Source organism: Ranitomeya variabilis, chromosome 8, assembly GCF_051348905.1.
Source record: "Ranitomeya variabilis isolate aRanVar5 chromosome 8, aRanVar5.hap1, whole genome shotgun sequence".
Classification (NCBI taxonomy): domain Eukaryota; kingdom Metazoa; phylum Chordata; class Amphibia; order Anura; family Dendrobatidae; genus Ranitomeya; species Ranitomeya variabilis.
This window is the reverse complement of record NC_135239.1, coordinates 128,543,877-128,556,724: the sequence shown is the minus strand read 5'-3', so window position 1 is coordinate 128,556,724 and position 12,848 is coordinate 128,543,877. Positions and strand designations below refer to the sequence as shown.

General features: G+C 44.5%; 1 protein-coding gene across 3 annotated transcripts in view; it reads right to left on the bottom strand.

The window, feature by feature from the left end:
• KIFAP3 (kinesin associated protein 3) overlaps positions 1-12,848 on the bottom strand; it is an 811,853-nt gene that overhangs the window by 197,049 nt on the left and 601,956 nt on the right. For all 3 annotated transcript variants that reach the window (XM_077276224.1, XM_077276225.1, XM_077276226.1), the window contains one exon: positions 1,459-1,567. In XM_077276224.1, the coding sequence (XP_077132339.1) occupies positions 1,459-1,567 (109 nt within the window). The remainder of the gene's footprint in view (positions 1-1,458; positions 1,568-12,848) is intronic.

Below are 12,848 nucleotides of genomic sequence, written 5' to 3'. Positions count from 1 at the left end.
TAAAATCCTGACCAAAAATGCACCTGAGGTCACTGGCAGGTAACCTGCGGTGTTCCTGCGTGTTTTGCTCATTGTAGCAACATGCTGTGTTCTGAACAAACACACCGCATGTGCGTTTTTGTGGGAAAAACGCATGCGTTTTTTAACGCACAGTGGAGACGGGATTTCATTAAATCCCCTCCAGTATGCTGAAACATCTGGACGCTGCGTTTTTGACGCTGCGGCTCAACGCTGCGTCAAAAGCGCAGCGTTTCCTGAATGTGGACACATACCCTCAAAGAGATTTTTTTTCCTCTTTCCCCTCAGCAGCAATCCACCTTGCTGTTCAATGCACTTCCAAAAAGGACTTGAGCCCCAACCAGCTGCCCCTAATAATCCCTTAATTATAAGCCCCCACCCTAAATTGACCCCTTGTGAATATAGCTATTCCCAATTCAGTAACTCACACCAATTCACACAGGTATACGTTAAAGGTTTTCCAAATACCTCTTCACTGAATCACAAGTCACACTTACCGTCGTTCACACTTACGCTCAAGTCACGCTCAGCTCGCTCACACTCGTTAAGCTGAAGATTTAGGAGATTTTTTTTTCTTTTTCCCCTCAGCAGCAATCCACCTTGCTGTTCAATGCACTTCCAAAAAAAAGATGCACAATTTCTAGGGTGGCTGCTACTTTTAGGCTGGGGGAGGGCCAATATCTGAGAATACCAGCCCCCAGCTGTCTGCTTTAGCTTGGCTGGTTGTCAAAAATGGGAGGGACCCCATGTTTTTTTTAAATTTATTTAAATAATTAAAAAGTACAGCGTGGTTACCCCTCTATTTTTTGATTACCAGCTAATATAAACAGACAGCTTGGTGTTGCAGCCCACAACTGTCAGTTTTACTTGCAGTGGTTATCAAAAATAGAGGGGAACCAATGCCATTTTTTTATATATTTTTTTAGGTGCTGGTGATGAATACTCTTATCAGCCTCGCCTGCTCTTGTTGAGATCAGGGAGAGCAGGTGTGGGATGATGAAAGTAGTACTCTCATCAGTAGATGCCTGTAACCGGAGGTAACTTTTTAACAGCCGGTCAGAGCTGCTGACTGACTTGCTGTCATCCGACAGGGTGGGAACTGGGGTGCTCCGACTGGAAGTAATAACCTTACCGCCGATCAGAGCAGCCGTGTTTCCCATGCTATCATCTGAATGGGGTCCGAGTACTGTTCTGGTACCCGAACCAAACTTTTTTTAACCATCCAGGGGTTTGCCTATCTCTACTCCTGACAGAAATACAATCACTGCTAAACTAAATGTTATGCTTAGCCGTCTTTACTGTGAGCTCAGCATTAGATCCAGTGCATACAGGAACACTGTAAATGTTCACAATGCAGGATTTTGTGCAGATTATGCACATTACAGGATGGGTCTTAGTGACAGAACACAAACTTCTTACATCTGGATAAGTCATACTTACCTTCACATATTAACTGAGAGTTTCTTTTATTTGCTGCAAGATTTATGCAGAAAGAAATCAATTCAAGATCAATGCGTTCCTCAGAGCACTCAAACAACATCTTCATTAACTAAAAACATGAAAGAGAAAACAACAACCTGTCAATTGCTTCTCAAAGAGCAATAACATTGGCCGTATGTGCAGTTTATACATGTACACACAATACTGTGCAAAAGTTAGGCAGGTGTGGAAAAGATGCTGCAAAGAAAAATTATTTAAAAAATAGAATTGTTAATTGTAAATTTTTTTTTTCAATTACCAAAATGGAAAGTGAATAAACAAAAAGAGAAAGATAAATCAAATAAATATTTGGTATGACAGCCCTTTGCCCTTAGCTAGCATCAATTATTCTAGGAACGCTTGCAGCTTTTGAGACTTTAAAGGAAAGTATGACATGTCTATCATCTGCTACACAAAGTCTCCTTGGACGATCACTCACTGTGTCTACATTGCTAAATGCGGAGAAATACAGGCAGATCCTTATACACCATGCAATACCACCAGGGAGGTGTCTTATAGGCTCCACATTTCTACTGCATCAGGACAATGACCCCAAAACTTACAATGTCATTAACCAGAAGTGGGTCATTTAGCCCTTTTCCTGACCAAACACATTTTTAAGGTTTTATCATAAAGGTGATTTAAAGAGCTGTCATTTTTTTCTTGTTTGGCTATTTAAATAATTTTGAATTGTTTTTGGTTATATTTGGAGCTTAATTTTTATGTTACTTTTAGCTTATCTCATGCAATAATGATGGGAAAATAAATAAGATACATGTGCTTCTTACATTTTTATAATATATACTATATAGTGGATATGGAAAGTATTCAGACCCATTTAAACTTTTTCTCTTTGTTTCATTGCAGCCATTTGGTAAATTCAAAAAAGTTCATTTTTTTTCTCATTAATGTACACTCTGCACCCCATTTTGACAGGAAAAAAAAAAACAGGAATGTAGAAATTTTTGCAAAGGCATTAAAAAGGAAAAACTGAAGTATATCGCATGGTCATAAGTGTTCAGACCCTTTCCTCAGTATTGAGTAGAAGGACCTTTTTGAACTAGCACAGCCATGAGTCTTCTTGGGAATGATGCAACAAGTTTTTCACACCAGAATTTGGGGATCCTCTGCAATTCTTCCTTGCAGATCCTCTTCAGTTCCGTCAGGTTGGATGGTGAACATTAGTGGACAGCCATTTTCAGATCTCTCCAGAGATGCTCAATTGGGTTTAGGTCAGGGATCTGGCTAGGCCAGTCAAGAATGGTCACAGAGTTGTTCCTAAGCCACTCTTTTGTTATTTTAGCTGTGTGCTTAGGGTCATTGTCTTGTTAGAAGGTGAACCTTTAGCCAAGTCTGAGGTCCAGAGCACTCTGGAAAAGATTTTCATCCAGGTTACCTCTGTACTTGGCCGCATTCATGTTTTCTTCAATGACAACCAGTCGTCCTGTCCCTGCAGCTGAAAAACACCCCCATAGCATGATGCTGCCACCACAATGTTTCACTGTTGAAATTGTATCGGGCAGGTGATGAGCAGTGCCTGTTTTTCTCCACACATACCGCTTAGAATTATCATCACAAAGATCTATCTTCCTCTCATCAGACCAGAGAATCTTAATTATCATAGTTGGGTCATTCCATATCAAGTGATCCAAATATGAATATTTTTTTTTTACTTGACGTCTTTAGATTTTTGTTATTCTTTATTTTAACAACTTTTGTTAATTACAAATTAAAAGTTTTGAATTTTTTTCTTCATCAGTTAATTTTTTACAGACTTCTAAAAAGCTTTGAAAAAGCCTGAATTTTGGCCTGGTATGGCTTTACATTTTTTATCATATCTCGGGCTAGAATTAAGATAAAGAGGTGGGAGAGGCATAATTTTTCTCAGAACGGTACCGGCTTTCATTTGATATGTCACAAGACTGTTTCTTTATGTTTTGTTTTGGAGAAATCAAATTAAAAATTTTGATGTGCAATTGTGAAAAAAAGTATGTTTTAAAATTGTGAAAAAATGCATGTGTGTTACTTGTGTTCTTGGGATTCAACTTGGGACCTATCAATTTTTTTTATTTTTTTTTAAGCCTTGAATCATTTGATTTTATGTTTGTGTGAGTTTCTTCCTTTTTTCTTTTCAAGTTACAACTTATTGAATTCAACATTTATATGCAACAAGAAACACAAAAAACAAATACCAAAGTGCCAGAATAAATACATCATCATAACACAACTTGCTCAGCATTTTCAACCTGAATGCATTGAACAAACCAAAAGAAAAAAGGTGATCATATCCTCAAGTGTGATTTTCTAAATACAGTCTCATCCTAATTAGATTTTAAAAACCAGATTAAAAGAACCAATATTTTTACCACCTATTTATACATGTAACAATTTTTTTTCTATTATATCACTGAACAAGTCATTTATGAAGTGTTTAAGAAGAATAGTACAGTAGTTAAATCCTCGTTTTATAAAATATGAACTAATCAAACAATTAATAGTTACGTTTTTAAACTGGCCTTTTATCATCAATTTGTCCCTTCTAGTGGGTGAAATGTAATCTTGTCCATAAGCGCTTACTAGCAATGGACGGACTGTCATGGTGTTCGGCTAAACCTGAGTTAATATCTGATTTTTGTTAACTAATAAAACGTCTGGTTTTCTTGGATGCACAAAGGATGGTGCTGGACCAGAAGGAGCAAAAAAGTCAATTCTACTTCTTCATTTTCACAATCTTTGGAGAGTACAGTAGCCAGCCAACAGCACCACTCATATTCACAGGTCACATAACCAGTGATGTCACCCATTGCCAATCTTGTGCCGCCTTCTACCACTTCATGGACCTCACTGTCTTTGCTGAATAAAACAATCCTTGTTTTTATTTCTGTTTCACTACATGGAATGAAAGTGTGGTATTGCTTTGATGGGTTCTGCTTCCTGTAACCAATGTTTTAACAAATTCTCCTCCTCTTCGTAGTCCTGCTTTGTACAATACATGAACTGGATGTTAAGAATATTTTTCTCACTCCATTTGAAAAGTTGCATTGGTGTTAAGATTTGGTGTGAATATGGCCTCTGGAGGCTCGAGCTGCTGGATTGTCGTCTGCTCTGCATTCACTGTCTTCCCCTGTTCATTCTCAGGTTGAGCCCTAACAAAGCTTTCTCCTCTGTCCCCTCCTGCTTCTAAGCTGTAACATAATAAAATAATACAGTCATATCTAAAAATCATGGATTATTTGGTAAATATAGACCCCACACTTTTAGATCACAGGCTGAACAAATCTGAATTCAAGATTTTCGAATTTACACTGTAATATTTTTATTTTTTAAAATATGATCCCATCAAGATCCCAACTTGAATTTTGGTACAGATGTGGCTAGGAGCATAGCAGGCACATGTGCAGTTTTTTAAATTTTTAAATTTAACTTTTTTTCGGAAATGCATTTTAAAATTTTGCATTCACATAGGTAAAATATTAACAAAGATACTCTTGTGACCTACCTGGGGAATGCCTGTACAGTTCTGAGTAGAATGGTGTTTATTTTGTTTCTCTTTTTTCTAGACTGATTTATGAGGAGAAATGTAAATGCAGGCGACACCGAAATTCACACTTTTTCCGAACTTTGAAAATCAATTAAAAAAAAAAAATCTTGATTTTTTTTTCTTCACATTTTGCATTCTCTGACACATTATTACCAAATAACAAAATCTCAAAAGAACTAAAAATATAGAGTTAAAAATCATTGGTTCACTTAAAATGGAATGACCCAGTCTGGGAGTCCTTAATGTTTTTTTTTAGCAAACTCTATGCTGGCTTTCATATGTCTTGCACTGAGGAGAGGCTTCCGTTGGGCCACTGTGCCATAAAGGCTCGACGGGTGGGGGGTTGCAGTGATCTTTGACTTTCTAGAACTTTCTCCCATCTCTCTACTGCATCTCTGGAGCTCAGCCACAGTGATCTTGGGGTTCCTCTTCACATCTCTCGCCAAGGCTCTTCTCCCACGATTGCTCAGTTTGGCTGGACGGCCAGGTCTAGGAAGACTTCTGGTGTTCCCAAACTTCTTCCAGTTAAGGATTATGGAGGCCACTATGTTCTTAGGAAGCTTGAGTACTGCAGAAATTCTTTTGTAACCTTGGCCAGATCTGTCTTTGATATCTTTTCTCATTCTTGGGTCCTCTACCAGAGGCCAGGGAGTTTGAGGGTTCTGCGCAGGATCTTAGTTGTTGCCAGCATTGTACTGTTCTGGACAGAGAGCTCAGATGTTGCTCTTGGGATCTGTTGTAGCCATTCTTCCAATTTACCACTGGAATCACTGCTGCCTTCAACTTCTACATTTTCTCCAGTTCTCCTTTGAGGCCCTGATATTCTCCAACTTCTGACATTCCTTCTTTCTGATATTGGGGTAAAGTTAGGGTTATGGTTGGGCTAAGGTGAGTTGGGCTAAATTTAGGGTTAGGGTTGGGCTAAAGTGAGTTGGGCTAAAATTAGGGTAAGGGGTAAAGTTGTGGTTATGGTTGGGATTAGGGTTAGGTGTGTGTTGGGGTTAAGATTGTGGTTAGGGTTATGCTTGGGATTAGGGTTAGTGTGTTTTTCGGTTTAGGTTTGTGGTTAGGGTTGGGATTAGGGTGTGTTGGTGTTAGGGTTGGAGTTACAATTGGGGGGTTTCCACTGTTTAGGTGCATCAGGAGGTCTCCAAACGCAACATGATTGACATCATTGATCCCAGCCAATATTGCATTCAAAAAGTCAAACTGTGCTCCCTCCCTTCTGAGCCCTGTCATGCACCCTGTTGTGAATTCTGCTCTTGGGCTCCCTCCGGTGGTTATAAGTGGTAGCGCTGCTGCCTGTCCTTCACAGCAGTCATCAGGTGTTTCCACTTCGGACTGGGCTATTTAGTCTGGTTTCACCCTTTAGTCAGTGCCAGTTGTCCATTGTTTCTGGAGGATTCACATCCCTTCCTGGTCTCTCCTGCTTGCTGTTCATTTCAACAAAGATAAGTTCTGCTTGTTTTTGCAGCCACATTTTGTGGCCTTATTGTTCAGTGCATTTCATGTTTTTTCTTGTCCAGCTTAATCTGTGTAAGGATTTATGCAGCCAAGTTGGAATCTCTGGAGAGGCAGATATACCCTCCATGTCTTTAGTTAGATGTGGAGTTTTTGTATTTTCTGTGGTGGATATTTCCTAGTATTTTAATACTGACCACATAGTACTCTGTCCTATCTTTCCTATCTAGCTAGATTGGCCTCCTTTGCTAAATCCTGTTTTCAGTCTGTGTATGTTTATTCCTCTCCTCTCTCAGTCAATATTTGAGGGGGGCTGTCTATCCTTTGGGGATTTTCTCTGAGGCAAGATAGTTTTCCCTTTTCTATCTATAGGGTAAATTAGTCCTCCGGCTGTGTCGAGGTGTCTAGGATCGGTAGGTACATCCCACGGCTACTTCTAGTTGCGGTGTTAAGTTCAGGGTCTGTGGTCAGTACAGATACCACCTTCTCCAGGGTACGTCTTATGCTGCTCCTAGGCCACCAGGTCATTACAGCACCCAAACAGTGGCTTTTTCCCACATATGGGGTATTGGCGTACTCAGGAGAAATAGCACAACAAATTTTCTGGTCAATTTTCTCCTGATACCCTTGTGAAAATGAAAAACATGGTTCCTTTTGCAACAAAAATAAAATGTTCATTTTTTCCTTCCACATTGCTTTAGTTCTTGTGAAGCACCTAAAGAGTTAATAAACTTTTTGAATGTGTTTTTGCGCAACTTGAGGGGTGCAGCTTTTACAATGGTGTCACTTTGGGGTATTTTCTGTTATATTGACCCCCCCAAAGTCTCTTCAAATGTGATGTGGTCCCTAAAAAAATGGTTTTGTAAATTTTGTTGGAAAAATGAGAAATCACTGGTAAAATTTTAACCCTTATATAACTTCCTGTTAGGGGTCGAGTTCCCGCCTCTGCACAGGGAAGATTCTCGGGCCATCTCCGCTGCAGTCTCACATTCTTCTCCTGCCACAGTGGAGCCTGCTCAGCGGAGACGTCGGTCCCAGCATCGCGCTCAGTCTGACTGTGCAAAGGGTTACTGCTGCTTTTCCAGCTTCTGCCATTGAAGCCAGTGCTGGGCAGCGGCGAGCATATGCTTTTGGGACTAAGCCCTGCTTTTCACCTTCTGAGCATGCCCAGGGTAAGATCTTTCGTTGGAGATCAAGGGTCACATGCTTAGATACTGAAGCAAAACCCATTGGTTCTCCAGGAAGGTCCTGAAGTTGCTCAGGCTCTGTGGCAGCCTCGCATTGGTCCTTCTAGGAAGGTCCTGTACTTGCTGCAGCTATAATAGGTTCGCATGGCCGCACGGCCATGCGCTAGTATCAATTGATGTCATGAGTTTTGCGCCAATGTGGTCATACATGTGTGTAATCAGGGCCCCGGCTGAAATAAGCCACTAGAACACTGGCACCTCCAGGGAGGAGACTGTATGAGTGCCTCTTTGACTGCATGACCACAAACTGCTATCTGCTCGGCAGTTGCTGTGTTCCCCTGTGAGCTAAACAGGACACAGTGCTTTCTTTATAGGCGACTCTGTGAAGTAACAGAGTTTGCTTCTACCACCATATAGGGTCACCATTTGCGAGCAGCAGGTTCTCTCCTGCACAGTGGACCCCGGGCTGCGAACGCACCAAATATCATCTCATTATTTACTCGGTGCGTTCTGCCAGCCCTAACAGAATACTAGCGCCAGGGTCTGGCTAGTAAATGGAGGACAATCAGCGTTTACAGCGGTACATGCAGCAGCTGGAGGGTAGGTTAGCGGCTCTTGAGCGCACAACCTCAGCTGTGGATGTTACCGCAGTCGCTGTTCAGGCTGCAAGTGTAGCTGCAGCCAGTTTGTCCTCTGTCACCCCTGCTCCGACTTTTTCCCATCTCCCGCTTCCAAACAAGTTTGCTGGTGACAGTAAACTATGTTGGGGATTCGTGAGTCAGTGCTCCATAAATCTAGAGCTCCTGGCTGCACGTTTTCCTACGGAATGGGCGAAAGTGGGATTTATTTTATTCCTTTTGTCAGGCAGGGCGTTGGAGTGGGCAACGCCGCTATGGGAACGGAATGATCGTGTGGTGCAGAGTGCTCCTGTCTTCCTGGACACTCTGAAACAGGTCTTTTTGGGACCTCGTGTCACACACGATACCGCGCTCCAATTGTTGGCAATAACACAGGGTTCGTCCATGGTCAGCCCAGTTCGCCGTCCAATTCTGGACTCTGGTCTCAGAGCTGAAGTGGCCGGATAAAGTCCTTATTCTGGTGTTCTGGAAAGGACTGGCAGACCATGTGAAGGACGCCTTGGCCACCAGGGAGATTCCCGCCACACTGGAGGAGCTCATTTCAATATCTTCCCGCATCAACCTCCATTTTAACGAGTGGAGGTTAGAGCGGATCCAGTGTAGGCAGAGGGTTCGGCTGGCTCCTACCTTCTCCAGCCCTCTAGAATCTCCTGTTCTGGCATCTGATTCCCATGAGGCCATGGAGGTTTCTCGAGCAGGACCTAAGTCTCGGACCGCTCAAATACCCGTGGTTTGTAAAAATTGCCAACAACTAGGACATTATACCAATAAATGTCCATGGTGGTCGGGAAACGATCGCGTCTAGTAACCATTGGAGGAGGTTCACTAGACAGCGGCGTTTTCCTCCAAACTGTCCTTCAAGGGGACAATCATGTTAGGCTCATCTTCTCTAACAGTCGAGCTTTGTGTGGATTCTGGAGCAGAGGGAAATTTCATGTCCTCTGCTTTTGCTCTGCGCCATGCAATACCTCTGGTGATGCTCGCCAAACCGGTAACTGTTAGAGTAGTGAATGGGTCGACACTTCCTTCACAAATCACACACCAGACTGTCCCTTCCACGTTATCCATGTCCCCTTCCCACCAGGAGATTATTTCCCTTCTTGTCATTCCCAAGGGAATGGACGAGATTCTGCTGGGAATACCCTGGCTCTGTTTCCACTCCCCACATACTGAGTGGACCTCTGGGAGGATATTGGGTTGGAGTGGATCATGTAAGGGCAGATGTGTGAGAGCACGTTCAGGTTTCCACAGCCGAAATACCCACAGATCTTTCTTCCCTTCCCAAGTGCTATTGGTCCTATGCAGACATCTTCTCCAAAAAGGCAGCGGAGACCCTTCCGCCTCACCGCCTTTATGACTGTCCTATTGATCTCTTGCCTGGAGCAGAACCTCCTCGGGGACAGGTCTATCCCCTCTCTCTCCCGGAAACGGAGGGTATGCCCCAATACATCCAGGATAATTTGACAAGAGGGTTCATTAGGAAGTCAGTGTCACCTGCAGGGGCGGGGTTCTTCTTCGTGCAGAAGAAGAACAGAGAATTACGTCCTAGCATAGATTACAGGGGTCTTAATGCCATCACCGTTAAGAATAAGTACCCGCTGTCCCTGATTTCTGAGCTCTTTGATAGGCTACGGGGAGCAAGGGTATTTACCAAATTATATCTGCGGGGTGCTTATAACCTGATTCGCATCCGTGAGGGGGACGAATGAAAGATGGCGTTTAATACCAGGGATGGGCACTATGAATATCTGGTGAAGCACCTTCGGGTTCTGTAACGCCCCCCTGCCGTTTTCCAAGACTTTGTCAATGATATCTTCCGGGATATGCTCTCCACCTTGGTCGTAGTCTTTCTGGATGATATTCTCATCTTCTCTCCAGATATTGACTCCCACCGGAGAGATGTTGGCTGAGTCTTCGACCTCTTACGGGCAAATTCCCTCTATGCAAAGTTGGAGAGGTGTATGTTTGAGCAGGAGTCTTTACCTTTCCTGGGCTATATCATCTGCGCCCAGGGATTGGCTATGCATCCTGCCAAACTACAGGCTGTGATGGACTGGCAAGAACCCCATTCTCTTAAAGCGGTGCAGTGCTTTCTGGGGTTCATTAATTACTATCGCCAGTTCATTCCCCACTTCTCAACTTCGGTAGCTCCCTTGGCAGCCATCACCAAGAAGGGAGCAAATCCCAAATTGTGGTCTGAAGAGGTCTCCAGGGCCTTCTCTTCTATTAAGTCTCATTTTGCTAGCGCTCCCATCCTACATCGTCCCGATGTTGATAAGCTGTTTATAATGGAGGTGGATGCCTCATCCGTTGTAGCAGGAGCAGTCCTCTTCCAAAAGGATGCTCAAGGTCGGAAGCATCCTTGCTTCTTCTCCAAGACCTTCACACCAGCGGAGAGGAATTATTCCATCAGGGACAGGAAGTTTCTAGCAATGAAGTTGGCCTCCTTGGAGTGGAGACATCTTTTGGAGGGGGCTCGCTTTCCCTTCCAAGTCTTGATGGACCACAAAAATTTGGTATATTTTCAAACAGGCCAGCGGCTAAATTCTCGTCAGGCCAGATGGTCCTTGTTCTTCTCCCGGTTCCACTTCACCCTCCATTATCTCACTGGGGAGAAGAACATTTGTGCTGATGCCCTCTCTTGCTCCATTGTGTCATCTGAGGAGTAGGAGGGGGAGCCTCGGCTTATTGTCCCTTCTGGGAGCCTGAGAACCATAGCTCCGGTTTCGCTAGAGTCTGTGCCTCTGGGCAAGACCTTTGTACCCATTAATTTGCGACCGGAGGTTCTCTCTTGGGCTCATTCGTCCACGGTGGGTGGACACTTTGGGACAAAGAGGACATCTGAGCTGCTGGCGAGGACGTACTGGTGGCCACATATGGTCCGTGTCGTCGGAGATTATATTCGGGCATGTGTCTTCTGCGCCAAAAATAAGTCTCCTCGACAACAGCCAGCTGGGTTACTCTATCCCTTGGCAGTGGCAGACAGGCCCTGGGAGATGGTCGGGATAGACTTTGTGGTGGGTTTGCCTAAGTCTCGTGGCTGTACCATCATTTGGGTTATCACCAATCATTTTTCTAAAATGGTGCATTTGGTGCCTCTTCCACGGCTACCTTCGGCCTTGGTAGCGTTGTTCATAAAACACATCTTCCACCTACACGGTATGCCGGACAAAATTGTCAGTGACCGGGGTCCCCAGTTTGCGTCTCAGTTCTGGAGAGAGCTTTGTCATCTTCTCAGCATTGAGTTGAATCTCTCTTCCGCGTATCATCCCGAGAAGAATGGGTTGGTAGAGAGGGCCAACCAGACCTTGGTCACATATCTGCAACATTTTGTCTCAGCCAGGCAGGATGACTGGGCATCCTTTCTATCGTGGGCGGAGTTTGCGCTGAACAACGCCGTAGCCGACTCCACTGGACAAACCCCATTCCTCCTTAACTATGGTCAGCATCCGCGGGTACCTGTGCATATGCCCGTGTCTTCCGCCGACTCCAGGGTGGCAGACTGGGCTGTGGAGGCATGGAATATTTGGGACCACACTCAGGATGCCATTCAGGCCTCCAAGGAGAGAATGAGGTCCTCCGCCGATGCACATCGGCTCCCCGCTCTGACCTTTGCTCCCGGTGACTTAGTGTGGCTCTCCGCCCGTAACATCAGGCTGCGAGTTGAGTCCACTAAGTTTGAACCTCGCTACTTGGGCCCTTTCTAGGTCCTCGAACAGGTTAACCCAGTGGTCTACCGTCTGGCCCTTCCACCACGCCTGGGTATCACCGACACCTTTCATGGGTCCCTCTTGAAGCTCGTATACTTGTCCCGGTTTTCCAAGTCATCTGCCGGGACATCGGGTTCATCTACGGACGATTACGAGGTGAACGCTATTTTGGGGTGCAAGGTGGTACGTGGCAAAGAATTTTATTTGGTGGACTGGAAGGGTTATGGTCCTGAGGTCAGGTCCTGGGAGCCTGCTGAGTATATTCAGGCTTTGCAGCTCATTGCTGCATTCGAGCGTAGCGAGGTCCAAGGAGGGGGGCCCTAGGAGGGGGGTAATGTTAGGGATCGAGTTCCCGCCTCTGCACAGGGGGAATCTCGGGCCATCTCTGCTGCGGTCTCACATTCTTCTCCTGCCGCAGTGGAGCCTGCTCAGCGGAGATGTCGGTCCCAGCGTCTCGCTCAGTCTTACTCTGTGCAAAGGGTTACTGCTGCTTTTCCAGCTTCTGTCATTGAAGCCAGTGCTGGGCAGCGGCGAGCAGACGCTTTTGGGACTAAGCCCTGCTTTTCTCCTTCTGAGCATGCCCAGGGTAAGATCTCTCGTTGGAGATCGAGGGTCACATGCTTAGATACTGCAGCAAAACCCATTGGTTCTCCAGGAAGGTCCTGAAGTTGCTCAGGCTCTGTGGCAGCCTTTCATTGGTCCTTCTAGGAAGGTCCTGTACTTGCTGCAGCTATAAAAGGTTTGCATAGCCGCACGGCCATGCGCTAGTATCAATTCATGTCATGAGATTTGCGCCAATGTGGTCATACATGTG